The 26,164-nt window shown below is 42.8% G+C and overlaps 1 protein-coding gene across 3 annotated transcripts in view; it reads left to right on the top strand.

Annotated features, from left to right (window-relative positions):
* Positions 1-15,474, top strand: part of e2f2 (E2F transcription factor 2) — a 51,875-nt gene extending 36,401 nt beyond the window's left edge. For all 3 annotated transcript variants that reach the window (XM_043717574.2, XM_087976801.1, XM_087976802.1), the window contains exons 3-7: positions 635-854; positions 1,815-1,973; positions 2,559-2,673; positions 5,084-5,312; positions 6,923-15,474. In XM_043717574.2, the coding sequence (XP_043573509.1) occupies positions 635-854; positions 1,815-1,973; positions 2,559-2,673; positions 5,084-5,312; positions 6,923-7,170 (971 nt within the window). In that variant the 3' untranslated portion in view covers positions 7,171-15,474. The remainder of the gene's footprint in view (positions 1-634; positions 855-1,814; positions 1,974-2,558; positions 2,674-5,083; positions 5,313-6,922) is intronic.
* The last annotated feature ends 10,690 nt before the right edge of the window (positions 15,475-26,164 follow it).

Below are 26,164 nucleotides of genomic sequence, written 5' to 3' on the forward strand. Positions count from 1 at the left end.
TTATTACAGCACACCAACATGGGGTAATTGGCCAAAGAAACAGAACAGAGCTGAACAGAAAAGCTTTACAGTGACACATGACCTGAAATGCGCTGCCTGAAGGGGTGGTGGAAACTTTCAATCATAACCTTCAAAAGGATGTGTAAAGTTAGCTGGGTCCTGGGAAAAGAGCAGGATGTGAGACTAACCAGAGTGACGATGGACTGAATGGCCTTTTCTGAGCTTTATTCTTGTAAATGTTGATATTTTGCTGCCTTGTCTGTGTGAAATCCTCTCTCTCGTATCTGAACTCTAGAGAGTACAAGCCCAGTCTCCTCCATCTTTCCTCCATGCTGTCACCTCAGGAATTAATCAAATGAATCTCCATTGCACTCTGTGGGACATCCTTCCTTGGGTCAGGCCTAAAAATGCACCCACTGCTCCAGGTGTAAGCTCACCAAAGCACTATACAACTGAAGCAAGACCTTCTCTACACCCGTACTCAAACCACCTTGCACTGAAAGCCACTGTTCCACCTGCTTTCCTAAATGTTTGCTTGTTGATTTTATGAACTTCCTTATCTCTCTCCTTCTCTGATGTTTTCTCTGCCTGCGTTAATGCAGTGTGGTGTTTTATTTTTAATTGCCGCTCACAGCTCCCAAGTCTCCCGGGGAGAAGACTCGATATGACACCTCGCTTGGACTTCTGACCAAGAAGTTTGTCCATCTCCTCAGCGAGTCTCCAGATGGTGTCCTGGACCTGAACCGAGCAGCGGAGGTCCTCGAAGTCCAGAAGAGGCGAATTTACGATATCACCAACGTTCTGGAAGGAATTCAACTCATCCGGAAAAAATCCAAAAACAACATTCAGTGGATGTAAGTTGTTCCTTGCCCTCTGGGCTTTTCCAAATGACCACAGCCTTCAACTTGTGATTGAGTTTCTGAACAACTGGTGAGTCATTGCTCACTCAACGTGGACAGCCCTATGGACGTTTGCAATATCCAAATACGTTGTGGGCCCAATGTCCCCGTTGGTCACTTGATATTGGAACTGGGTCAATCATCGTGGTGCCTAATGTGAGACCGTTTCCTCTCCCAACAATTGACTGAGCATATCCCTTGCCAATAAGCCATTGGCATGGCCCATAATGGAACATGGTCTCTTTTCCTTTATGTAATTATTGAAAGAGGTCAGTGAGGCAAAGGGGGCCATACTCATGTCCAAAGATTACCTTGAGAATTGTATGGTGTCCACATCCCTGTCTTCAGTCACAATTTCACCTGCCTTTTGTCCCGCCTGTTAGAATTGGGAGTGGGAAGGGGTTAATATCTCCAACCTATCCAAACAATTACCACCTTACCAGCCCTTTGGCGAATTGGAGACTGAGCAGACTATTCCTTAACTAATTGGTTGATTCTCCAAACCAATCAAGCAGCTTATTCCCTGGCTCCAGGTTTTCTAAAGTTACATATAAGCAAAACTCTTCAGAGGAAGATTTTAAAAACAATGGTTTAATCCCTGCGTGATACTTCTGCATAAACTTTGATTACAGCAGTATCTTGAGAATTAATTTTCAATTCCAGTGTTTAGGAGTTTCTGGGGAATTTTGGAAGGTTGCAGTGACTTGTTAAGGCTTTTTTCTTGTGGATATTAATAGCACCATCATCATCTCCGATTGTGATGTTCCTTCCTTTGCCTCCTGTTTTATTTTAAAACAGAACTTGGTGCTTAGGATCAGCGACACCTCCAAGAGAGCCCTAAGCTCCAGGTTGCAGAAATGGAGCTCACTCACTCACTCTATCGCTCGCTCACTGACTCTGCCTTCCTTTCCACAGGGGCCGCAGTCTGTTTGAAGACACATCGGTGGTGGCGAAGCAGCAGTGCCTCAGGCAGGATCTGACTGATCTCATGAGGAAGGAGCGCTCCCTTGACGACCTCATCCAGAACTGCAGCACGCAGCTGAAAATGCTGACAGATGATGAGGAAAATCAGAGATATCCTTCCATGTGTTAAGTATTCTGTTCTGCATATCTCACTAATGAGTTGCATCTCTATCCCAATGGTGGAGTTATGTCCCGTATCATTGTGTCTCTTCCTCGTCTTCGATCTGCCCTTTTTGTTTTAAAAATTTCTATCATCCCAACATCAAAAGCAGATGTATCTGGTCATTAGTCCTCCCTGTTGTTAGTGAGAGCTTGCCGTGTGCACACTAGCTGCCCTGTTTCCGATTTGGCCATGGTGACTACACTTCAAAAAACCCCTCCGTGCCTGTGAAGTTGCTTTGGGATATGCTCAATTTGTGGAAGGCACTAAATGAATGCAGCTCCTCTCTTGAGTCTTCCAGGAGCCTTGCCTCATGGCTTTGTTCAGGCATAGGGAGTGTTGATCGTAGCGATTGAGTGGTTCAGTCTGGGAGATCCGAGGGGGTGCTGTGTGAGTCTACGGCCTCTTGCGAGCCTCACTTGCCTCCTGCCTGTCAATCTCCTCCAGGTGGAATTGGCCATTGCTGGGTGAGGCTTTGTGACATTGTGTGTGTCTTTGGAATCATTCTGTTCATTTCCACCTTGACCTGTGCTCACGCTAGCCTATGTCACATACCAAGATATTCGCTCAATTGACAGCTTCCAGGACCAGACAGTGATCGCGGTGAAAGCACCACCGGAGACAAGGCTAGAGGTGCCCGATGTCTGTGAGGTAAGGCATGCTGTCCTTCCTGATCTCTCCATCCCCTGTGGTTCACCCCAACGCCCGTGGGTTGGGCTGTGGTTTCAACTCCCATTCAGTAACTTGCACACATGCATGGTGGCCACACCAATGCAGCATAGAAGGAATGGTGCACTGCCAGATATTCTGTGGAAGCTCTGTATGCCATCTTGGGTTTCTAGAAGGTTCCAGGGTGCCTTTTTTGTTTTAAGAAGCTTCAGGGAGATTTCCTTCAGTCAACATTTAAAACCACATTTCTGCTCGCATTGCTGTTTGGGAGAGTTGGTTATGTAAATTGGCTTGTGTGGTCCATACATTCCAACAATGGCTACATGCTCAAGTAATTTCCAAACAATTGGAATCTAAGACATTGACTGCAATGTGGTTTGGAATATCACCATAAAATAGCTTTGAAATATTATCACTGTTAGTGTTTTCATCAGCAGTGTGTTAATAATTGGGACACAGCATAGCAGTAACCTCAGGTTCATGTTCTGGCATCGTTGGTTTGAATCACACTTACAGATGGTGCAATTTGAGTTCAATACAAATCTGGAATGAAGTTAGTTTAATGGCGATCATGTAACCATTGTCAAGTATTGTATCAGCTATCTGGTTCACTATTGTTCTTTCTCACGAAGAGAATCTGGTGTCTTTACGTGGTCGGATATCAATGTGACTCCAAACCCACAGCAGTATGGTTGATTCAGAACTGCCCTCTGGACAATTAGGAATGGGCAATATATGCTGGCTGGGTCAGTGAAGCTCATGTCCCATCAATGAATACAAACAATTAACTTTATTTATATAGACATTGGCCCAAGAATTCAGAAAGATGCCACACAAAACTGAGTCGGTTGCTGAAGCCGAATTAAAGCAATGGTTTTATGGATTAGCATGATCCTCCGACCTCAAGGTTTGCTGTAAACAGGGCATCCGTGACTAAGCTGTCATTAAGAGAGTGGGGACCTGGAAGAGGGTTAGATGCTAGTGGCCATGCAAAGCATTGGATGAGACAGTGGCTTCACTTTTTGTGATGGGGGTGGGAGGGGGAGGTAAGTGAAATCAGTTGATGACCCCCTCTATTGGAGGAATTTACTCCACGAGAGAAGGTTAGTGGATGATCTGAATGATGTTTCTGTCCTGGGTGTTTGAAAGGAAAGAGAGAAATCTTTCTTGGTTGGTCAGGGAGTCTAGGATAAGGTGACCTTAAAATACGAACCTGGTGATTTGAGGAAGACCCTTTCTGTCCAAGCACAGACATGTTTGTTCTATTCTCCCACGCTGTTCTCTTGCTCAGAAGCTTGAAGACCCTAAACTCACTGACTAGAGACCTGGCTCGTTTCTCTAACTGCTAGACTTGCTCAACATTTCCAGCACTTAGCTTCTCTCCCAAACAGAAAACAGTAAAATGCTTCTTCAGAAATTGTGACTCCCTTTTCCTGAGAAAAGGCAGCTGAAGCTTGCTGAATTAATAGTTTTCAAAGTGTGGTCCATAGGTCTTTGTTAGGCATAGGTGTGAAATGATACACTTTAACCACGATCCCCTGAATCGTGATAACTGAATGACACCACCTGATCCAAACTTAACGAGTGGAGACTTAATTTAGTTTATAAATCTCCCTCGGGGCTGTTGTAGTGCTGTGGTTGTGTCCCTGCCTCTGAGCCCTGAGGCCCAGGTTTAAGAGTTGTGTAAGAACAAGTTGATTAAAAATATCTATAAACTTTTCTAAACCAGGCAAAGTGCTCTGGGACCACCTAGTGGCCAGGGATGGAGCTACACTGTTATGGCAGATGCCAATTGTGTAAGTTTAGAATTTGCAATATCAAAACCAGTGCATCCTTGAAATTCAAAATGTGCACTTTTTTGTATATAACTATTTCTCTCATGCTCTGACACCTGTTCCACCTCCACCCCTCCCCAGAATATACACAACTCTCCGAGCACCTGCCTTCACCACTCCTCTATCTCCTACAACTCTCTGACCTCTGAACCCCTCCATTCTGGCCTTTTATGCATCTGCTTTGTTTATTTTGCTTCACCATTAGCGACAGTGCCTAAACTCTCACTGCTCTCCCTGGACTCTCTCTGCTTCTGTCTCCTCCTTTTAAGATGCTCCTTTAAAATCTCCCTCCCGGCTATTCTTTCGGTCACCTGTCCTGGTGTAATGTGACCTGGCAGCCTTTTTTGTTTTAGCATCGTTCCTGTGGACCATCTAGGAATAGTTTTCCATTCAAATGTCCCCATTAAATTGCAAGATGTTGTTGAAACACCTCATTGGTGCCACCTACACGAATTAACTAGTACTGCAGGGATTGTCACACATTGAAAGTCTAATGTTGGGTGGAATCAGCTGATCTCTAACTTCCGAGATTGACCAGCACTGTGTACTCCTTTTAGCAGGAGAACCTGCAGATTTACCTGAAGAGCACTAACGGTCCAATCGAGGTGTACCTTTGTCCAGAGGAAGCAATGGAGGAAAACAGCCCAATGAAGTACAGCACACCTAAGAAGGAGGAGGGTGCTGTCTCTGCAATTCTCCCAAAGGTTGAACCGGGGACACGTGCTCCAGTCCAGAGTGAAACAGAATGTCCGAAAATTGCCTGCAAACTTGAAATTAAGGAGGAAGGTAATTCGATGTGGGAGGAAATCCTGGAGTCATCCACTTCAGGCCTGGGCAAGCGAGTTTGGGATTGTTTTGTAAAACAGAAGGGCAGAGTGGTTGAGACAATCTTTGTAACAAACTAATGTAAGCAACAATTCCTAGGCTTGTCCACCAGAGCAGGACTAGGCTGTTTGGCACTTGAAGCATATGCTGCCATTCATTAGGGGTCTTTGCTCATCTGGTTTTCACACATTTCTACCTTCCTGCTGATGCCCACCCTTCCCCCTAAGCACGGACTCCCTTGTAGAACAAGAATCTGACTTTTCTAGTCTTAAATTCAGCAATCTAGCCCTAGGGAGAGAAACTAGGGACCATCAGAAAAGAGATTCCCCCTCATCAGTGTCTTAAATGGGAGACCCCCATGGTTAAAATTTGCCCACTCCCTCATTCGGTGCAATATACTTTCAGTATCTACCTTGTCGAGCCTCTTCAGCATCTTGTTTCAATAAGATTGGCCTTCTAAACTTCAATGGGTGTATGCCCAATCTTTCTTTATAAGGCAACCTGTTCATCACCGGAATGTGCCTAGTGAACAGTTTCCAAGTTTTAAGAAGACCAGTGATGTCTAGACACAGTCTTGTCAACACCCTGCCCAGTGGGAGCAAGTCTTTCCTGCTTTTTAGACTTCATTTCCTTGCAGTTAAAGTCAGCATTGCAAAAGCTAGTGGAATGTTGACTTTTATTGCAAGAGAGCTGGATTAACATGGGGTGGAGGTTTGTTAGTATAACCAGACCTTTAAGAGTCCTTTGGGCAGTTAAGAGGTTGCACCTTCTAAAGGATGTATTGGTGCTGGATGGGGATTCTCACAACGATGCAGTAAGTAACAGTTAAGTTGTAAACAGCTTGCATAGACTAGGCTTCTTGTTTTCGCTCGCATACGGACGATTGGGCCATTTCGGTGTCGATTGATTTAAAGGAACGGATCAGGAAGTTGGAGAGGAATTACAGTGGGAGGCACGGTGGCCCAGTCGTCAGCACTGCTGCCTCACAGTGCCAGGTACATGGGTTCGGTTCCACCCTTTGTGCAAACTGCACACAGACATTTGCCTTTCTCCCTGTGGTTTTCTGTCTGTTGCTCTGGTTTCCTCCCACAGTCCAAAGCTGTGCAGGTTAGGTGGATTGGCCATGGGAAATAAATAGGGTAGGGGCTGGGTCTGGGTGGGTTGCTGTTCAGAGAGTGTGAACTGCCTGCTTCCACACTGTAGGGATTGTATTTTCTCTAACGAGAATCTTGGACAAAGGTAAGGCTGTATAAAATTCAAGTTAGACCATTTGTGCGGGGTGTCAAAGTATTTCTTCACAAAGGCAGAAAATGGGAAATCTTATAACAAAATGCTGTTAAGGCAAGATGTTGTTGAAAATTTTAAAACTTGTAGATTTAATGTGCGGTAAAGATTAATGTGTTGAGGCGTAGAGGGACAGATGACTCCTCTTCTGTGCTGCCTCAATCTGTGATTGATTTTATGAAGGTGGGTGGCTGAACAGTATCGAGGGGCTGAACAGCCTGGTGCTATCTATTTAACGGTACTAGGTTCTGCCGAATTAATTCATGTCTTTCCACTCTCTCTCGTAGTTCCAGATGACCTGAAGCCAGTTTTGCCGAGCTCGCTGCTGGACTGTGAGGATGGGGTGCTCGGCCTGTCACATCACCTCCTCCAGCAGACAGAGGACCAACTCCCCTCCACGTCCTATGGCGATACCCCTTTTGTCAGCTTCTCACCGCCCTTGGACCGGGAGGATTACCTGTGGAGCCTAGAGGATGGCGAAGGGGTCAGTGACCTCTTTGACTCCTATGACCTTGATGAGCTGCTGCGTAACTAGTCCATTTGACCCTACGACATCCCACCCCCACCCTCAGATCCCCTGCTCCATCAAAGGCTCCATCTTCCTGAAGGTGATGAATGACTTTTAGAGAGAAGGCGTTCGCTCCCAACGGTCTACCCATGAACGTTTCAAGGGGCAATAGCGGACTTCTTGCTGATGTCGTCAAGGCATCTTGGGAGTTAGCAGGAGCGTGATGATCCCAGTGTCTGGAATCACAGGGATTGGCTGTGGGAGCCGGGAGGAACGTGCAGAGGATCTGCTCCTTGTGACTTGTAGTCTGTGCTGCCTTGAGTTTGGAATGGGGCTGTGTCAAAGAGGGAGTCTCGCCACTCTGTCACTGTTGACATGTTTGTTGCTGGTTTTATCAAATTTGACCGTATTGATGCTCGTCATTTCAGGCCCAGTTTACAATTCGTGACAAATTTTGAGGTGAGCAATGGGGCAGGCAATGCAATATGTTGGGCTGCCTTTCCCTGTCACCACTAGTTTTAAAATAAGCCTTGCCCTCCGATCTTCCTCACGTTTTATAGATTTTGGGTGAGTCATCTGTCTTTTATTCCCAGCTTTCTTACTCCCCTGCCTTTGAGCTGTGTGAATGTTACTCTGGCTCCATTTGAAAACAATGAAATACATCACTAACCATTACCCTATTGTATTGCACTGTGCCCCTTCCATAGTTTGTACCTGTCTTTGTCTTGTTTCCAATTAGTGCGCTCGCTTCCAGAGGGATCATGTGGAGGTAGGTTTAGGATTTGTGGGTTTTGCATGGTGGATTTCACTTTGCACCATTATCTCCTCTGGCTCCTGAGTTTCTGTCATTGGTCTTTCGCGTGACCGAGCATGTTGGCTTTTGTTTACAAAGCTTGTAGTTTTTTGGGTCCCCAGAATAGGGTAATCTGTAAAATCGTCAGAGACTGAGCACAGGATTTACTTCGCTCTTATATGCAATTCCCAGGAAATCAAAATATGAGTTTTTTTTTTTCCCCAAGTCCTGTTTTCTGATTTGGGAGCTTTGGAAAATGGGCTCAGCCGCCTCTCCCAGACTGTGAGTGGGTAGATGTTGGATGCAGCCTGGGTTGAATCAGTAATTAGAAAGTGAATTTGAGATCACCATCCAATCAGCTACGATCTAATCGAATGGGAAAGCAGACCTGGCTCAAGGGGCCCAGTGGCCTGCTCCTTCAAATTCTTGTGTTCTTTACAATTTCATCCCCAGTGTGGGTTAGTCCCATTTGGCCCATACCCCTCTAAACCTTTCCATTCCATGTGCCTGTCTAATTGTATTTTAAATGTACCCAACTCCACCACTTCCTCTGGCAGCTTGTTCCATACATGCACCACCCTCTCCATGAGAAAGTTGCTCCTCAGGTCCCTTTCTAAATCTTTTCCCCTCTCACCTTTTAAACCTATGCCCTCTTGTTTTGGTCTTCCCTCCCCTATAATTCACCATATGCATGGCCCTTTATGATTTTATAAATCTCTGTAAGGTCACCCCTCCGCTCCAGGGAAAAAGACGTGTACTACGCACAGCCCTCTAAGCTCTGAGAAACTTAGAAGGAATGTTGCAGGTGAGGGTGACTAGGCTCAGAGGTGGGGTGCTGGGGTTACTCATGGTCAATATGGTTATGTGTGGAGAGACTCCCTCCAGTGCGAGTGTGTTTAATGGATTGTTCGTCTGTCGACTGTTTACTGATCTGAAATGAATTTTTGGATTTCTGATGGTGCTTTTTTTTTACGAAGAAGAAAATCTTAAATGATGCCAGTTTTAAAACTCTGCTTAAATTTATCAACTTTTGAAATTGCTGTTTCTCAGGGGATAAGGGTGGGCACCGGTCACTTCCTGTGGATGAGGGTGAGCACCCTTGATTATCTTGAAAGCCACTCTGGCTGTCACTGAGGTGTTGGCAACCAAGTTAACTCTTCCTTTCTCGTCCTTTTCTGTGATGATTGCTTTCATTTTGAGGCACGACCGATAAAACATTTTTCTGACAGGAGAAACCATTCCTTTCCAAAGCTGCATTACATTGGCACAAGAATGGAACGTATGGTGTCACTAAAACTGTGGCTTTTGAGCTGGGTGTCACCATTTACTGCCTCAGTGACCCCACCGCTGTGTGAGTTTTTGGTGATTTCTTGCATCTTCTGACCTACAGCAGTTCAAGTCTCCACTCCATGGTGGATGAATGCTTTTAATGAGCTGTGTATCAAGAAGTGCCACTCCATTAAATTTAATGGTGATGTTTTTATAGCGGGCCATTCCCTCTTGTGACTGTGTTGGCTGACTTTGCTGAGGGAGTTGTGCCTGTCAACCCTGGCCCACCTCATACTTTTTGACAGAACTGACCGTAGTCCTGTTTCCCTTCTGTGTGTGCGTGTGTGTGCGTGTTCGTTCATTGCTGATGACCACCTCCTGACCAAAGCAATGTTTGAACATTCCTGTTTTCGAAACCGAGCAGCACCTGGTGATTCACCAGAAAAGTTGGCAAATCTGTGAATACTTTTTGAAACTTAAACAAAAAAAAAAGTGTTGATGTGTACATAGAGCAGAGATTTTAGTGGTAGGCTTTATATAAAATTGTGTATAGTTGTTATTTGAGGTGGTGTGTGCGTGCTTCGAGCAAGAACTGTTTGAGTTAAAGATGTTGTACAGAATCGATAGCTGATAATTTGGGAGATCAGCAGGAATTGTTTTGGGGGGTGGTGTGGGTGAGATCAGTGGCAAAGGAGAAACGCTGCTTTGGACACCAGTGGTGTGTGAAGGTATGCCACCTCTGTAGCTTTTCCTTTTTTTTTTGAATCCCCCATTCTATTTATTCATCAGATGGCCGCAAATTGATGAATGTAGGGAAAGTTGAGCGTGACAGACTCCATCTCCACATTATGCTCCCACCCAAGATCTCAACAGCAGTTCTCATCTCAGGTTCTGGTGGGATTTTTGTTATATTTGTTGGGGAGAGAGCAGGTTTTTGGTACGCTGGATGTTTCAGACTGCCAGGTGTTGCTATCTGTTTGGGAGCTCTGCAATTGCATTGTTTCTCCTTTTTTAGACATGGTATTTGATATCTTGAAAGCTCTGAGCTCACTGATCTAGAAAAGAATTGACTGGTGTGGTTTGATCTGATTTTCTTTTCACTAACCCGAGACCATCATGGTCTAATAAGCTCCTTTTGTGCAGTTTTATGTTTCATGAATAGGTAGTGATGGAATGGATTAGGAATTTGTGACTCTAAGTTGTCCAGTTTGATCTTAATAAATAATAGAATCAAAATGCTGTAGATTTTGGCAATCTGAAACAAACTATGAAAAAGCTGGAGAAACTCAGCAGGTCCTGCAGCATTTATGGAGAGGAACAAAATTAACTTTTGAGTCCAGCATCTCTGTGCTTCAAAATGCTTCTATTCATACTGGACTCTATTTCATTTTGATTTCCTCTCCACAAATCATGCCAGACCTGCTGAGTTCCTCTGGCATTTTCAAAACTTGTTTTAATCCTTATTGGACCCCCATTCATTTGGTCTCTGTCTCACACTGGCTTTCCTACTGGGTCCATTCAAGGAGCACCACCTACTTTTCTTGCAAATTCAAGTCTTTGTTGTTTTGAGAGGTATTGGAGGCAGGTGTAAGCTCGTCACCATGACAGCGGTCGTCCCTTTTAATCAGGTCCTATTCAGCCTGACCAGCGACACTATTAAAGGCAGCTCCTGTTCTCACGCAGAGCAGCCAGGACTTGCTCTCGTTTAGTGGGAACTCTGTTCCGGATGCCTGCTTCTATTTGATGAAAACGACCAGTCCCATGCTGGATAGGTTGAAGTTGGTCAATTTGGGGTCTGCAGGCTTGCCTGGACCTACTGTTGGAGGTCTCACTGTGTTCTAAACATGTCACCAGCCATGTCAGCCTCGGGAGCTGCTTTGACCCCAAAACAGGGTTGTACCAGTTTCTATCCCTTTGCCTGTGCCCACTAGCCTCCATTGGCAACAGTTCATGATTAGTGCTGCAGATCCGGGTAGAGTAAGGACTCTGTTTGCAGGGTTATGGAGACAATTTCTGTGGGGTGGCGTTAAGTTGGACAGGGCTTTTAAAGAGCTGTCACAGGCACAACCAGCCTGCTGTGCTGTAAGATCCAGCAGATCAGGAGGAAGGTCTGATGAATCGCCAAGGAACTTTTCTCTCTGCCTCAACTTGGTGTTTGCAAAAGCAATCGAAGCTGATGTCTACAAAGCTGCCACTTTGCACTGGGGATGTGGAATTTCAGGAGAGTTGTACTTGTATCAGCTGTGACCAGCAGAAAGCCCTGGCAATTTCATGATCCCATCCTGAGACAGCAGCAGGCTGGTTAATGACCAGCATTGTCACGAAGGCTGACAGGTGGCATGGAGGTTGTTGTTACAAGGACACTTTATTCTCCCTGTACTGTGTGGGATCAGACTTGTCCGATCAGTTCTTTAGTCCAATTTCAATTTTTTTTTTAACTGCATCAACTGTCCCTGTTGAATGTTGTCAGGGGCTCCTGCCCTGGATTGCCTAGCCCCTGCCCCATTGGTTGGCCAATCATCCTTGTATTTTCTGCATCTTTCCTAACTATTTGGAATGTGAATTCCTCTTCCTTCTTTACCGAGTTAGATCATTCTGGACTTTTGGTTTTAAAAAAAAGGTATTTTTTAATTCTGAGTTTTATAGCAAGTGCAAAGAGAAAAGTCAAACTTTCTGTTTGAACACCCAGATGATTTTGTTACACTCCAGAGGATTGTCTCTGATTCCTGAGAATTCTGAGTGGTCCATGTTGCTGATGTTTGGGTCTTTGACATCTTGTGGACATTTGACCCAAGTGTTGAAGGTATGAGAGGGAACATGGTTTCCTTTGTAACTGTCATGTCTCTCTAGTGAGTGTTTCACTGAATTTATCATTCTTTCATTTGATGCCTAGTCCTTGTGATTTTGCTATTTCAGTTGATAAAGATTTTAACTCTGTTTCTTCCATGTTTAACATCCTGGCAAATCATTGCCGAGTTTAATTTCCAATTCTCTGGACTCAAGTTTTGACCTTTGAGGCTATCAGGGACTATTTTTCCAATTTGCCCAACATCGTCCAAACCCAATGTATCATGCTACATACAATGGAAGTCTAATTGTGTGGTGCTGGAAAAGCACAGCTCATCATGCAGGGTTTATGCCTGAAATGTTTATTCTCCTGCTCTTTGGATGTTGCCTGACTGGCTGTGCTTTTCCAGCACCACACTCTTCGACTCTGATCTCCAGCATCTGCAGTCCTCCATTTCTCCTATGTAAGATGGAAGTTTATTTTCAGCTCTTAAAGCTCAACAGAAACTCAAACACTGCAGAGTTTCACATTTGGGGCCAGTTGGTGTGTACAGTTTATTGGGGCCCAAGAACATTGCAAAGTTCTCTTGCCGTGCTCTTGTGTTGCAAAAACAGTTGGGTGTATGGCACACTGGCAACAGTACATTTGTCAATCCTGCCCATGTTGTTCCCTGCTGCATAGGTTTCCTTCTCCCTGAGTCCTTATGTGTTCAAACCCAGCTAACATGTCACTGTCTCCTTCCTCTGTCATCTCTTGGAGCCTTGAAACTGTGGGTCAATCATCATCTCCCCCTGCCCACCCATCTCCCTTTTCTGGAACTGGTTCTGTTAAACACTATCTGTCTCACCCACATAGGCTGGCCTACTCTTGTAAAGTTCATGTTCAAGAGAAATTGATTCATCTTAATAGCACTGACCAAAAACTGTCCTTAACTTTATTCAGATTAGTGGATAATTGTCTGAGTGAATTTCTTTATATATTTTGAGGGGACTTGAGGAACTAATAAAAAACAAAAAGAAGGATTCACTTGATTCCAAATGAATTATGCAGTCTGTAGTTGAATGAAGTAAATGTGGCTGTGTATCATGTGTTCAGTTATCAGTTATTGTGTCCAGATTTGGATAAAATCCAAACCTAATTATCATTTTTTGCCTCTGGCTTTTTAAAAATTGTTCCCTTGTGGTGAACAATTGTTCAACAATGGGATACTGACGTGGGCAAACTTCCACTTTGTATATTTATATTGCGATTGGTAATTAGCTTAAATATCATCAATCAGACATTAAAATGCCTTGTGTGAAAGTGTGATTTGTAGCATTTTGTATCTGGTTTTAAGAGTTTAACTCTTGGAGGTTTATACAGTCTCTTGCAGCTTAAGATTCAGTTGTTTTCCTTTTCTCCGCTAAGCTCGGTCAATGGAAGAAGTATCTTCATTCTGCTGGTTTATAAGTGAATGGTTTAGTAGAACCCAGCATCTACACCAGACTCGGTCTGTGGTATGCCAGTAACTGGAATTGGACTGTTGTAGTCCACTTATTACACCCTTGCTAATGTTCTGAAAGAGCAATCCACTTCCTTAAATATTTATGTTGCAAATCTTTTATCTATTTTCACTTTTTTCATCTTAGAATCCAAAAAATAGGATTTTTCTTTTTTTTTCCATCGGTGTGGCACAAATGTTGCTTACGTTTAGCCCAGTGTTGTTCCTTGAGTTCTGGCTCAAGCAGTTTGTGTTGGCAGGTTATTTGACCATCTCCTGACATTTGGATTGCACATGGGAGACCAACCTTGAATCTAGGAAGGGAAAGAGCACAAGTGGTGGTGGCGGCATCAGAGATCTCATACCTCACTTCAGAGATTTAATATGTAAACTGTTTCATGACACCAAACAACAGGACTTTGGAATGGCATACTATATTATTAGGGTCAACTTTTTCTGTGGTATCAAGAGCACAAGTCATTTATCTTGATGCTGGTTGGACCATGCCACTACTTTCTGGCCTTTGTCTTTTGATGTCTTTTCATGCAATGTTTGTACAGAGCTGGAGAGTCTGTTGCAGTAATGAGGGTATTAATAGTATCAGTGTACAGTGAACATTACACTGTGTTTGGATCATGGTACAACTGCAAACAGTTTTAATTGGCTAATCCAACAATATTATGTATTTGAGTGACAGAGGTTTACTGAGTTTGCAGTTCCCCTCTTTTTAGTTCACCGCTCCCAACCTCCATATGTCTACCTCCTTATGAAGCCAAAATCCAAACTAAATAAATGATCATGCAATGAGGTGGGACGGTCCTTTTTTCTTTTTTGGTGTGGAATGCACTGTAGAAGTCTCTTGGGACTGGCTACAACATGACCTTTCGTTTCTGCTTCCGATCTCACCAGAAGTAAAGGGGCTGACAGCGTTTACTGTCCAATGGAGAGCTGGAGCTGTTGTACAGACCCTGTCCCTCGTGCCAATGCCCTGAAAGCAGCATTCGCCCAGGAGTGCCTGAAACCGCTTCTGTTCACTCGAGTTTCGACTGGAAACCCAAGTTGAAAGTCCCAATTCTTGGCACAACTAACAATACAGGTTACTGAAACTAATAGTCGTTATCTTATTGTACCCATCCTTGATAGGGTCAAATCCAGGGGAGCTGCTTGATATTGTAGTATACAATAATGCGTTGGACATAATGTATATTTCTGCATTTTTCTTTCCTCGACCCCCCCCCACCCTGTCTTTCTCTGTAGGGAAGTGTTTCCAAACTGCACCCAGCTTGGTGAGCCCTGTCAAAGGGTGGTCTGAAGTTAGCTCTTGTGATTTGTTTGTCTTCTGTATTCTCCTTGGTGCAGGATTTTTTTTGGAATAATGAGACACTGTGTCACTGAGATTCTGGTTGGATTGATGGTGAAGGAGCCTGCCAACACTTAGTATCTAGACTTGGGTGTGAGGGGGTGTCTCAGGTGATTGATCAGCACCACCTTTTTAGACAAGGCTTAGAATGAGTAAAGGGACCGTTTTGAAATGCCTTGGATTGTTCTAGCAGTTTTATCACCATAGTGTGAACAATGTCTCCAACAACATGAGCTGGGTGTTGTTTAAGGCAGTCCATTCCAGCATTCTTCACAATTGAACACTGATCAACAAGGAGGCTTGTCTATTTAACAAAACTCTGGGAGGGAGAGGCCAATTTGGATGATCGCAGATTGGCTTAGCATTGTTTCTGTAAATGGATTCTCCATCTCTAAAGAGGTGGTCTATAATTGTAAAGTTGTACATAGGAATGAGTGTATATTTACCCAGGTTTGAGCTGTTGCCTTAGTTTCTAGTGATTATATTTAAATGTTTGTTTCCTTTTTTTAAATAAACATGGAAAGGAATGCTAGGGTCTTAAACGTGTAAAAGTTGTGTGTTTTTTTAAATGCAAAAGTAAGTGTGGCACTTGATTTAGTATTGAATGAAATTTAAAAAATAAAAGATTGATTCTCCAGGTTTCTGGGCCTTCCATTAGGGAGGTTAGTTTATTGTCTTTTGTTCTCATTCCTGTCTACACTTGCCTACGTTTTTCCGAAAAAGATAACAATTTATTGGGCCTTGTGAAGAAGGTATTCACTGGGTTCCACAGGCACTCATTACCTCTACCCTACATTCTCTCAACCTGTTTCTTCATGTAACAACTGAGCTGCTGTGTGTACCACTCCTCTGAATACAAACTCGATAGTACAGAGGAACCTCGATTATCCGAAGGCCATGGGCAGGGAGTATTTTGTTTGGTTAATCAAATTCTGAATAATCAATTGCTGGATAACAACATTTTAGCCAAGCACTGGGACCTTGCGATCTTGCTGAATAATCAGATATTTGGATAATCGAGGTTCCTCTGTAGATAAAATTGCATAGCACTTTACCTGACCTAGATATGTGTTTCACAGCCAATTAAGGACTTTTGCAGTATCAGCAATATTGTAGGAAATACAACAAATGGCACAGAGGCAATGAGCAGGTTATGTTTGGTATTGTTTGGAGGATGTTGGCCATTTGTGCAGGATGATGATGATGACTATGTGCGTGCCTCCTTGAAACCACAAAAGCTTTTAATATCCATTTGACACAGCAGCCAGGGTCTATTCTGAAATGCAGTCCTTGCCTCTGTACTATATACAACAAAGTATTAGCCTTGACCTCTGCTCATGTTTCTACAATGGAAAGTTGAATCCAGAATCTTTCAAATCTCGAGGGTGTGTGTCATACCCTGACTTGAATACTATCTGTCTAGCTCCACCGCTATAATAGCTTCTCAGTTTTGACTCCCTGAATTGTGAATGGGGACACAAAGCTGGACTTTGATCTCCTTCTCTAATCTATTGCAGCCTGAAAGAACTGCCCCCATGAGCTGAAAGCCACCAGGATCTCAAATTGAGCATAGACCAACTTCCTTCATTTCCATGATGTGTTGGTATACACTTACTGCTACCATGATAAAACTGGGAGGCAGCTCCACCTCCCAGCCTCTTTTCAATTGGAAAGTCGTCTGTCCCCAGTTAGATGGCAGAGTAAAGCAGCTGGCACTGTGTTAACTTCAGGAAAGTTCATTTTGCTGTGAAGGACACGCTGACTGCACAAACTTGCCTACTTCTGTGGGTCCCAAGTTCTCTTGATGGTGGGCAACATTGTGAACAGACTTTGGGGTGGAACAAGGTGCATTTTATACAAAGGTGAGGATTAAAACAAGAGTGGATGTGAAACTTGCTGCATCATGTCTAGAAACTGGTTTGACTACAGATCAAAGCGAAAGGGAGGCATATTAAAAGTCAAATTTGTAGCTATGACTAATTTCTTTCTCTCGCACACCTGTTAGTAAGGTGCAAGTCTCATTGTAACACCTGTAAAGCAAAGATTCTTACTGGTTGTCATCTATTTACATAATACTGATCCATACAGACTTGAAATCCCAGGCTTGCTTTTGTGACAATCTGTAAGGACAGGTTTGTATTTTGGATGACAGGGTTTCTTATTGTTTGATGATTCAGTGGGTGATACATCCCAGGCAATGCTTGCTGCCCCATCGCTGTTTAACAAGCCCAAGGCATGGGTGTGCATTAGACAAGAGACCAGCTTCCTACTCAAACATGAGGATGCTCTCATACAGTTGTTCTGCAATCTTAATGAGGGGAAGCACCATGGTGCCAGATTGATCACAATTTGCACTCAATCTCTACCAAACACCCCCTGTTGCCTCCCTGAAAATTGTGGTAACCCTCACGTCTTTGTGACTTGCCTGTTGGAGGCAGTAAACCTGGGCAGGCCTAGGTCCTGCTTGTCCAGTGCCATTGCAGTTGGAAGACAATCTGGGGCATTTCCCAGCTCCACATTCCAAACTACAAACCTACTGGCAAGGGAAGGTAAAATCCAGCCTTTTGCTGTTCGTGCATAGAATATTTTGTTTTCCTCAATGAGAAAGTAACCTATTGATGAGAGAACAGTACCATAGTAGGAACTGACCATTCCATCCATGAGTTTGCTTATGATTCACTTTAGTTTCTCTCCTGAGAGATCCACTCCTGCTTTCATCACAACCATCCACACTATATCAGCTCCAGCCATGTGAAAAATATAAATCTCTTTTGATGACATTTTCCAGAGTTTGGTTTTGATAGCTAAGGCTATTATGATTGCCTCACTGGGTTTCAAAGTGTCCAGACAGTTGAGTTTTTATTTTGATTCAGTTTTAAGAAGCTTTTAAAGTTTATCTGTCTTTGGTGTTAGGAGTAGCTATGTTTCTTTCACAACAGATTAAGCATTTATGGAAGTTATTTTTTTATTGGGCATTGTAGATAATAGGTTTTTGAATATGATAGATTGTCAGGTCTTTACATGTCCATTTCAAAAGTTCTGCTGAAGTCTGCCAATGATGGATACAAATGAATGGTGATGGAGAATTAATGAAGGAGTCATGGAGATTAGGGTGGAGTGTTGATTCCAAGGGGTAACAGTGAGGTTGGGAAATGAGGAAATGTAGGAGTGAGTGGTAGAGGTGAGCGTTAGCCAGTATAAGAACTGGTTAGAAACCAAGCAGCTATCCTTGGGAACAGAAATTGGCTGCTGTACGCCTTTGACACTGCCCTGGGACTCCATGATATGACAATATGTGAGAATGGGTAAGAGTGATAGCCTCAGATTTCTGAACTCAGGAGATAGCCCAGTTGGCATTTCACAACTCACTCAACACAAAAGTCCAAACTCCTGTTGATAACCATGAAGGGGAGAGAGTTCCATATTTTCACCATTCTTTGAGTAAAGAAGTGCTTCCTGGTATCAGCCCTGAGCAGCACACTCCATTCTCTGAACAATACAATGAGTGGCTATATTCAACCTTTCCCCATACGTCAAACCTTTAGGCTCCAATAACTCTGTGCTGCATTCTTTGAGACCAATATCCATCACTTTAATCAACCTTTTCAGCCTTGTTATGACACACCTCCAAGGCAGGTGGGACTTGAACTAGACCTTCTGACCCAGAGGAAGGGAAACTACCACTGTACCACAAGATCCTTAAGGCAAACAGGTAAACGGTAAAATCAACATGGTTGCACAACTTATGGAGGTTTTAACTTCAGGAGAGGGGTGAGATTAGGAAGGTGGGACATTCATGATAACCTCAGCAGCTACAGGAACTGAACCCATACTGTTGACATGATTCTGCGTTGCAAACCAGCACCTAAACTCTTTCCCCCCCCCCTCCACGATTTATATAGGTACACAAAACTGAACTCCAGCTGCTGTCTAACCAAATCTTTGTTCAACTGCATTATAATTTCCATCTCTTCGTTGTCCAGCCACTTTCAGTTGAAGGCTGACATTTTGGTGAATGTTTAAAATACTTTACTGTGTCCAATAGATTTTATCCATGAAGTAAAGACTCTTAAGTCTGCATCTTCAGATTCTGAGCTTCTCCCCATATGCAAAAGAATTGCATTTTTATAGTGCTTTTTACAACTTCTTCCTTTTGACCTCTGAAGGTAGCATTGAACTCTGTGATAATTACTGACACTTGGCACTTTTTCAATTGGGTTTGTCCTGTGGAAAAATGGACTGTGTTTTGGTTGTCTTCTCACATCTGGGTGTGGGCAGGAGTGGTGCTGACACCGTATTGTGTTCCTGATTCAAGAGAGCTTTGATTGAACAGGTCAGGAGGTGCTGCAGATTTTCTCAATGTTCTGACATGTTTGGTGAAGTCTTTTAATCCCAAGCAATATCAATAAATGGAAGATGGTGCATTTTAGTCATGGAACAATTGGGCCTGTCTGAACTTTGGAAAATAAGAGGATAATTGGGGTCGAGGGGCACTGAGTTCTGGGGGTAGAGGATTGCAATTCATGGAAACTAATTACAGCATAATTAAGATATAAATGGGCAGATAAATCATTTTTAGAAGAAAACAAGAGAAATAACACTATGAAAATAGAAAATGTAGTTTTAGTAGGCTGCATATGTGTTGAAAGAAACAGCATTAATATTTCAGATCGATGATTCTTTGTGCCCATCCAATGAAATCTGGATTGGTTAATTCACTCATGAATAAGTGAATTGACCCAAACACTCCTGATCAATTTCCTGTGAAGGATCCCTACCTTTTTGATGTAACTTAAGAAAAAGATTGGTATATGTTGGAGAACTCTGAACCAATGACTGGCAATTGCCCTGAACACAGTAGATAGGCTTAATGCTCCCATACTTAGCAAAATGTTTGTACTGGTTATCTCCTGTGATTAAAGTGTCATTTTTACACACTGGCAGCAATCGCCATTATTATTACTGTGTCTTTTTGCTAAAGTACTTACAATGAGATTAACAATGATTGGATGCATCATACTTAATTTTAGTCCATTCCTATAATCATTTTTCTAAGAATTCAACATTTCTTGCAAAACAAATGACAGAATCATCAGTAGGAGGCCATAGCTTGCTTTCGCATTTTCTCCTGCCACCTCAGCTGTCACATAGACACATTTTGTATCTCTTTCTTATATATACTGCCAAGATTTTCACTTTTCAGATGTACAGCATCCATGTACAACAGCCTTCTGTACCCCACAGTGTAATGCAGGGAACTTTGGCAGCAGGTTTTGACACAGCAGCACACCATAAACAGTGCTGAGATGATATCCAGATAATCCTTTCTTTAAACAATGTTGATTGTAGAATAAACATTGGCCAGAACACTGACCATGGCAAGTGTCAGAAACTCCTGTCAAGGAGGGACGAGGCAGCAACAAGCAGAGTCCCTGTTGTTGATTATTGCTAAACAACAGATGTGGACACATGTTGAGTCTTGTGTATGCATTGCCCACAAGTCCAGGCGCCGTGCCAGTAAAAAAGTCACACTGATTGGAAATTGAGTGTGGCAACAAAGGAATTCAACTGGGAAATTCATTCTGTTCAACAGACTTGCACTTCTTGCTGACTGTCACTTAGAAATATAGAAGCTTACAGTATGGCAGATCATGTGATGCAGTTTATTTGTGCCAATTCTATGAAAGAGCTATCCAATTAGTCACATTCCACCTGCTGTCACCCACCAATACTACAGATTATTTCCCTTTTCAGTTCAAAATCCAATTCCCTTTTGAAAGTTACTATGGAATCTGCTTCCACCAGTCTTTCAGTAACTGTACTGCTAAGAACAATTCATCTCAGATTAAATAATTCTCCCAATATCTTACACAGGGGGATTTTCGTTATTTAACCAGACATTCACTGAGCACTACATGTCTAAACACTTCTGTGGTATGCCTCTCATAAGCATGCCAAGAGAGCCTAATGAGCTCAGGGATTTATTTCTGAAACTAGGTCAAATGTTCCATTTGTTAAAGTTCAAACACAAATACTTAGATATCTTCACAGCACAGGTTTTTCAAATTCGGGTGAGGAAATCTTCCCAAGAGAAATTCTGTTGTTTCAGCAGTACCTTATTTTCTACACAGGTCTTGAGGAAACAGTTACCATGAACATGCTTATGTTTGTTTGTTTTCTCAATTTTTTGCTCATTTTCAGTGAAAGCAAAGCAGGGAACAATACAAAGGCAGACACGGCACAATCTGAAGAAAGAAATATGCGTTTGTATAAAGACAGATAGGTTTTCATTTATATCTGATGTCTTTCATGACCTGATGCCCTAAAGTACTTCTCAGCCAAAAAAAACAGTTTTAAAGAGTAGTCACTGTGCAACATAGGAAACATGGAAGTTAATTTGTACACAGCAAAGTCCAGCACTAGAGTGAGACATGAAAGCAGAAATTGCTGGAAAAGCAAGAAGTTCTGAGGGTCACTCGATCTGAAATATTAACTTTGATTTCTCTCCAGTGATGTTGCCAGACTTGCTGAACTTTTCCAGCAATTTCTGTTCTCGTTTCTGATTTACAGCATCCACAATTTTTATCCAGCACTAAAGTGATGTTGGTTGATAAACAAATGTCATCCAGAAAGAAACCCCATCCCTAATCTTTGTTTGAAATAATGCTGTAAAACCTTTCACATCGATCTGAAAGGACAAATGGAAAGTTGTTTTTAACATCGCATCAGCACCTTATCAAATCTCTCAATAAACATTCTTCAAATATCAGAAATTACTTAGGAGTGCAGTATCTGCTGAAATGGAGCCAAACCTACAGTTCTTTTACAAAGCTAATCTACCTCCACGATTACAGGAAATGGGGGAGTGGGATCGTGGATGACGAGATTTTCAAAGTTGAGTCAAAAAGAGAAAAGAAGCATATGTAAGGTTTAAGAAACGGAAATCAGACAAGGTCCTTCAGGAACAGGAAATGTGTTGCTGGAAAAGCGCAGCAGGTCAGGCAGCACCCAGGGAACAGGAGAATCGACGTTTCGGGCATAAGCCCTTCTTCAGAAATTCCTGAAGAAGGGCTTATGCCCCAAACGTCGATTCTCCTGTTCCCTGGATGCTGCCTGACCTGCTGCACTTTTCCAGCAACACATTTCCAGCTCTGATCTCCAGCATCTGCAGACCTCACTTTCTCCTTCAGGAACATAAAGGGAACAGAAAATAACTTAAACAAGGAATTCGGTGGGCTAAACTGGGCCACAAAATATCTTTGGCAATAGGATTAAGGAAATCCCCAAGTCATTTTATACATCTATTAGGAGCAAGAGGGTAGCTGGGGAAAGGGTAGGTCCATTCAAGGACAAAGGAGGGAATTTATGTGTGGAGCTAGAACAAATGGGTGATGGTAAGTTTAGGGATGGGTATGTTGATATTCTAGGATATGTTGAGATGGTGGAGGTGTTAAGAATCTTGAAAAACATTAAGGTTGATAAATCCCCAGGGCCTGATGGGATTTATCCCATGATACTGAAGTTGACAAGTGAGGAGATTGCTGGGACCTTGACGAAGACCTTTGCATTCTCTTTAGCCACAGGTCAGGTCCTAGAAGACTAGACAATAGTCAATATTGTTTCTTGATTTAAGAAGGGCAACAGGGATAATCCAGGAAATTATTGGCCAATGACCCTTACATCAGTGGTAGGAAAATTATTGGAGGAGTTTCTTACGGACAGGATTTACTCGCATTTTGAAAAGAATGAACTTATTAGGAATAATCAGCATGACTTTGTGCAGAGGAGGTTTTGTCTCACAAATTGATTGAGTTTTTTGAAGAAATTATGAAGATGATTGATGAGGATAGGGCAATGAATGTTGTCTACATGGATTTTGCTAAAGCTTTTGAAAAGGTCCCTCATGTTAGGCTGGTCCAGACGTTTCAGTCGGATGCTGTTCCTCGGATGCTGCCTGACCTGCTGTGCTTTTCCAGCACCACACTCTCGACCCAGAGGTTTCAGTGACAGGACATCCACAGTGAGTTGGTGTTGAACACAAAATTGGCTCGGTCATAGAAGATCAGGGTAGCTGTGGAGCAATGGAGGCTCATCAACTCAACTAGTCCACTGAAAAAACACACCAACTGTCTGACTTCAGTTGTTCAGAGCAAAAGCATAGGTTGCATTCTCAAACAAGTTTAAAGCAGTGAAAAAGATGTGGTTAATGAATTATTCCATCAAAGAACAGCTCAAACTGAAATTAGTTGTAAAATATGAGTAGCTTTGGTTGCTAATCTGTGAAAATTAACCAGCTTCTACAGGAAAGCAAATTTACACATTGTGTGACCACATTGTTTTCCAGCAGAAATAGACTGCTTATAAAATAACACCACTGCTCTTGGGCAACCACACATTCTACTTGGATTGTAACTTTAACCTTGCAAAACATTCCATGATCCAATACAGGATCATTATCACAAAGAAGATATTAGAACTGGTGACCAAAAACCTGACTAAACAAATAGGTTTGAGATGCTTTTTAAAAGAAGAGAGTGTAACTGAGAGGTGGATAAGTCGAGGGAGGAAATCCCACAGCTAAGACAGCTGAAGACAATTGTGAAATGATAGAAATTGGACGTTTGGCAGAGACCAGAATTGGAGGAATGCATTGTGAGGTTAACGCTGTAGCAGTGACTGGAGCAGTAAGGCCTTTTAAATAAAGAATACTCTGGTGATACTGTCGGCAAAATCTATCAGCTGATGAACTACATGGGGATTCATGACCTCTGTCTGCTGGTTTACGTACCTTTGAGATTATGTTTTTGTCTGTGTATTTTTTAAATAGTCATTAGCTAAATTGCTCATTCCACCGCCCTTTTTAAATACGTAACACTGCCGGCTGCTTTATACCTCAGCTTGATGACCTGGTTTATGACTATACTGATCCAGGTGAATATCCTGTTCCTTTTTTAAGGCAAAAGACAATTGGACAGATGTAAATCTGGATTGACAGTATACCCATATTTGCCAGTCAGCCCACAATATCCTTGGGCTAAGTCTGTTGAGGCTGGGATACATTACAATTCATGTATAAAGGAGCAGGGAGTAGGCATTACATCAGTGCATCTGGGGTGGATAGCCAATTGAAGAATTTTGTAATAAGCATTCCAATACAACATAACCCAGAGCAGTCTGACAATTAAATAGCAGCTAAATTAATAAAGTCTCACCAAAGGGCGGTCTGGCTAGGGTGTGGCTGTAGGCTGCATTGTGTGGTGGTGTGCACGTCAACCTGCTATGTAAGACATTGCTGAATGCTTTGTCTTTAAACCGTTTCCTTAGGCAGATATGAGTCTCATGCCTTTGTGACCCCACTCAACGATTCCAATGCAAAAAACAACATACCGTGGGTACCGGATATCTGAGATAAAAACAGAAAATCTTGGAAATATCAATGTTGTAGGTGCATCCATGGAGAAAGAAGCAGAGTTCACATTTCAAATTAATGAATCTTCGACTTTTCTAATGCTTTCCTCTCTGGCACTCTAACATTTATCCTTTGTAAACTGGAGTAAATCCAAACCCTGATTGCTTATGTCCTGACTGGCACCAAATCTCGGTCACCAATCATCCCTGTGGCTGCTGACACATTGATTCCTGTCTCAAATTTAAAGGCTTCATCCTTTAAAATTCTTCAGGGGCTCACGCTTCCCCTATCTCTTAAAGCTCATACCTCCAATTCCGACCTCTTACATATCTCTGATGATAATGGCAGATAGAACATTGGCTCCCAAGTCTTTAAGTTCCAGAATTCCATTTTTATACCTCTCTTCCTCTTTACTTTCTTTAAGATGCTCTTAAAACCAGTCTCTTTGACCAAGCCATTTGTTCCAGCACTTCCTCAAGGGGCCAAGTTTCAAATTTAGTTTGTAACCAGCCTTCTGAAAGGTTTGATATGATTACTTTAATAAATTGAAGGCACTTTGTAAATGCAAGTTGATGATGTTCATTGTCCCCTGGATTTTTCCATCAGATTGAGTTTTGATCCAGCGGGGCTCTGCTAACTTGTACCAGCTGAGTTACATTAAAAACCTTAGAGACTTTCACACACTCCTTTCCTTATGCATTTATCTCCCCCTTACTTTCATGCATTACTCTACATCTGATTCATAGTTGTAAACCCTCATGTGTTAATCTGCCTCTGGCTACTGGCCACATTTTACTTGATGCTGAAGTGAACTCTCCTCCTCATTAAAATGATCCAGCACACAGATGTTAACTCATTGAAGTTTTTGAGCTGATATCATCAAATCTTTTACACTAAACCTTTCTCAGAATGAAATTCTCTGTGGTTTAATTCCACCGTGTAAGCATCCCCGCCCTCTCACGCCCAGCATGGCCAACACAGCTCCAGCTGTTTTCAGAAATCCCAGAGAAGGCCCACCAACAGCTGTTCTAACTTAAGCCATGGCACCATAAAGCTTCTTGTGAGATTGTAGTTACAGTCCTCACTCAATGGGCCATTCTTCATGTGTGAGTCTACACGGTGAGTGTCAGCAGGCCGTTCAATGGTGGAGGGATGTTTGAGGGTGGAGAGGACCTAAATGAGCCAGACTTTATCCTCAACTGAAGTTCACACACACAGTTGTCAATAAGCAAAAGCTTTTTAATTATGTAAGATTTTACACAACTTCAGCATGTCCCAAAGCTTTTTACAGTTAATGACATACTTTTAGAGTATGTTCTCTGATCTACTGACAACAACTAATCATAGAGTACAGAAGAGGCCCTTTGAGTCTATAGTGACTAGTCCCATTTCCTAGCACCTGGCACATTGCCTTAAATGGTACCACATTTCAAGTACTCGTGCGAGTATCATTTAAAGATGGCGAGGTTTTCTGCCTCAACTACCCCCCAGTGCACTCCAGACTCCCAGTAGTCTCTGGGTGAAAGCATTTGAGGCCGGGAGGTAGGGGCCCCATGTATCTCCACCCCCACTCCATCTTGGGTGGCAGCATTGGAAGACGAGCCAGGATCCAGGCCGTCAACCTGGAGCTAGGACTGATGATGTCCAGGGTCAGAGGAGGGCTGGGACCCGCACGGCACGACCATCTCCAGCTCAGAGGCCACAGGATGTGGTCGTGTCAGAAAAGGAGCACATTGCCAGGACCCCAGGGACGATGTCGGACAGTAGCGACTGGAGGAGCAGAAGCTTTAGTTTTAGTAATATCAATTTAATATTAATTTATTTCAGTATTTTACCATTTATACAATATATTCAGTAATTTATTCTGCAATCCAAAATGGTGGCGACATTATTCACTTTTCACTATCCCCAGGCACAAGTGA

This window comes from Chiloscyllium plagiosum, unplaced genomic scaffold (genome assembly GCF_037043375.1).
Source record: "Chiloscyllium plagiosum isolate Xiang-an unplaced genomic scaffold, Cpla_swu_hap1 HiC_scaffold_30, whole genome shotgun sequence".
NCBI classification, from domain to species: Eukaryota; Metazoa; Chordata; class Chondrichthyes; order Orectolobiformes; family Hemiscylliidae; genus Chiloscyllium; species Chiloscyllium plagiosum.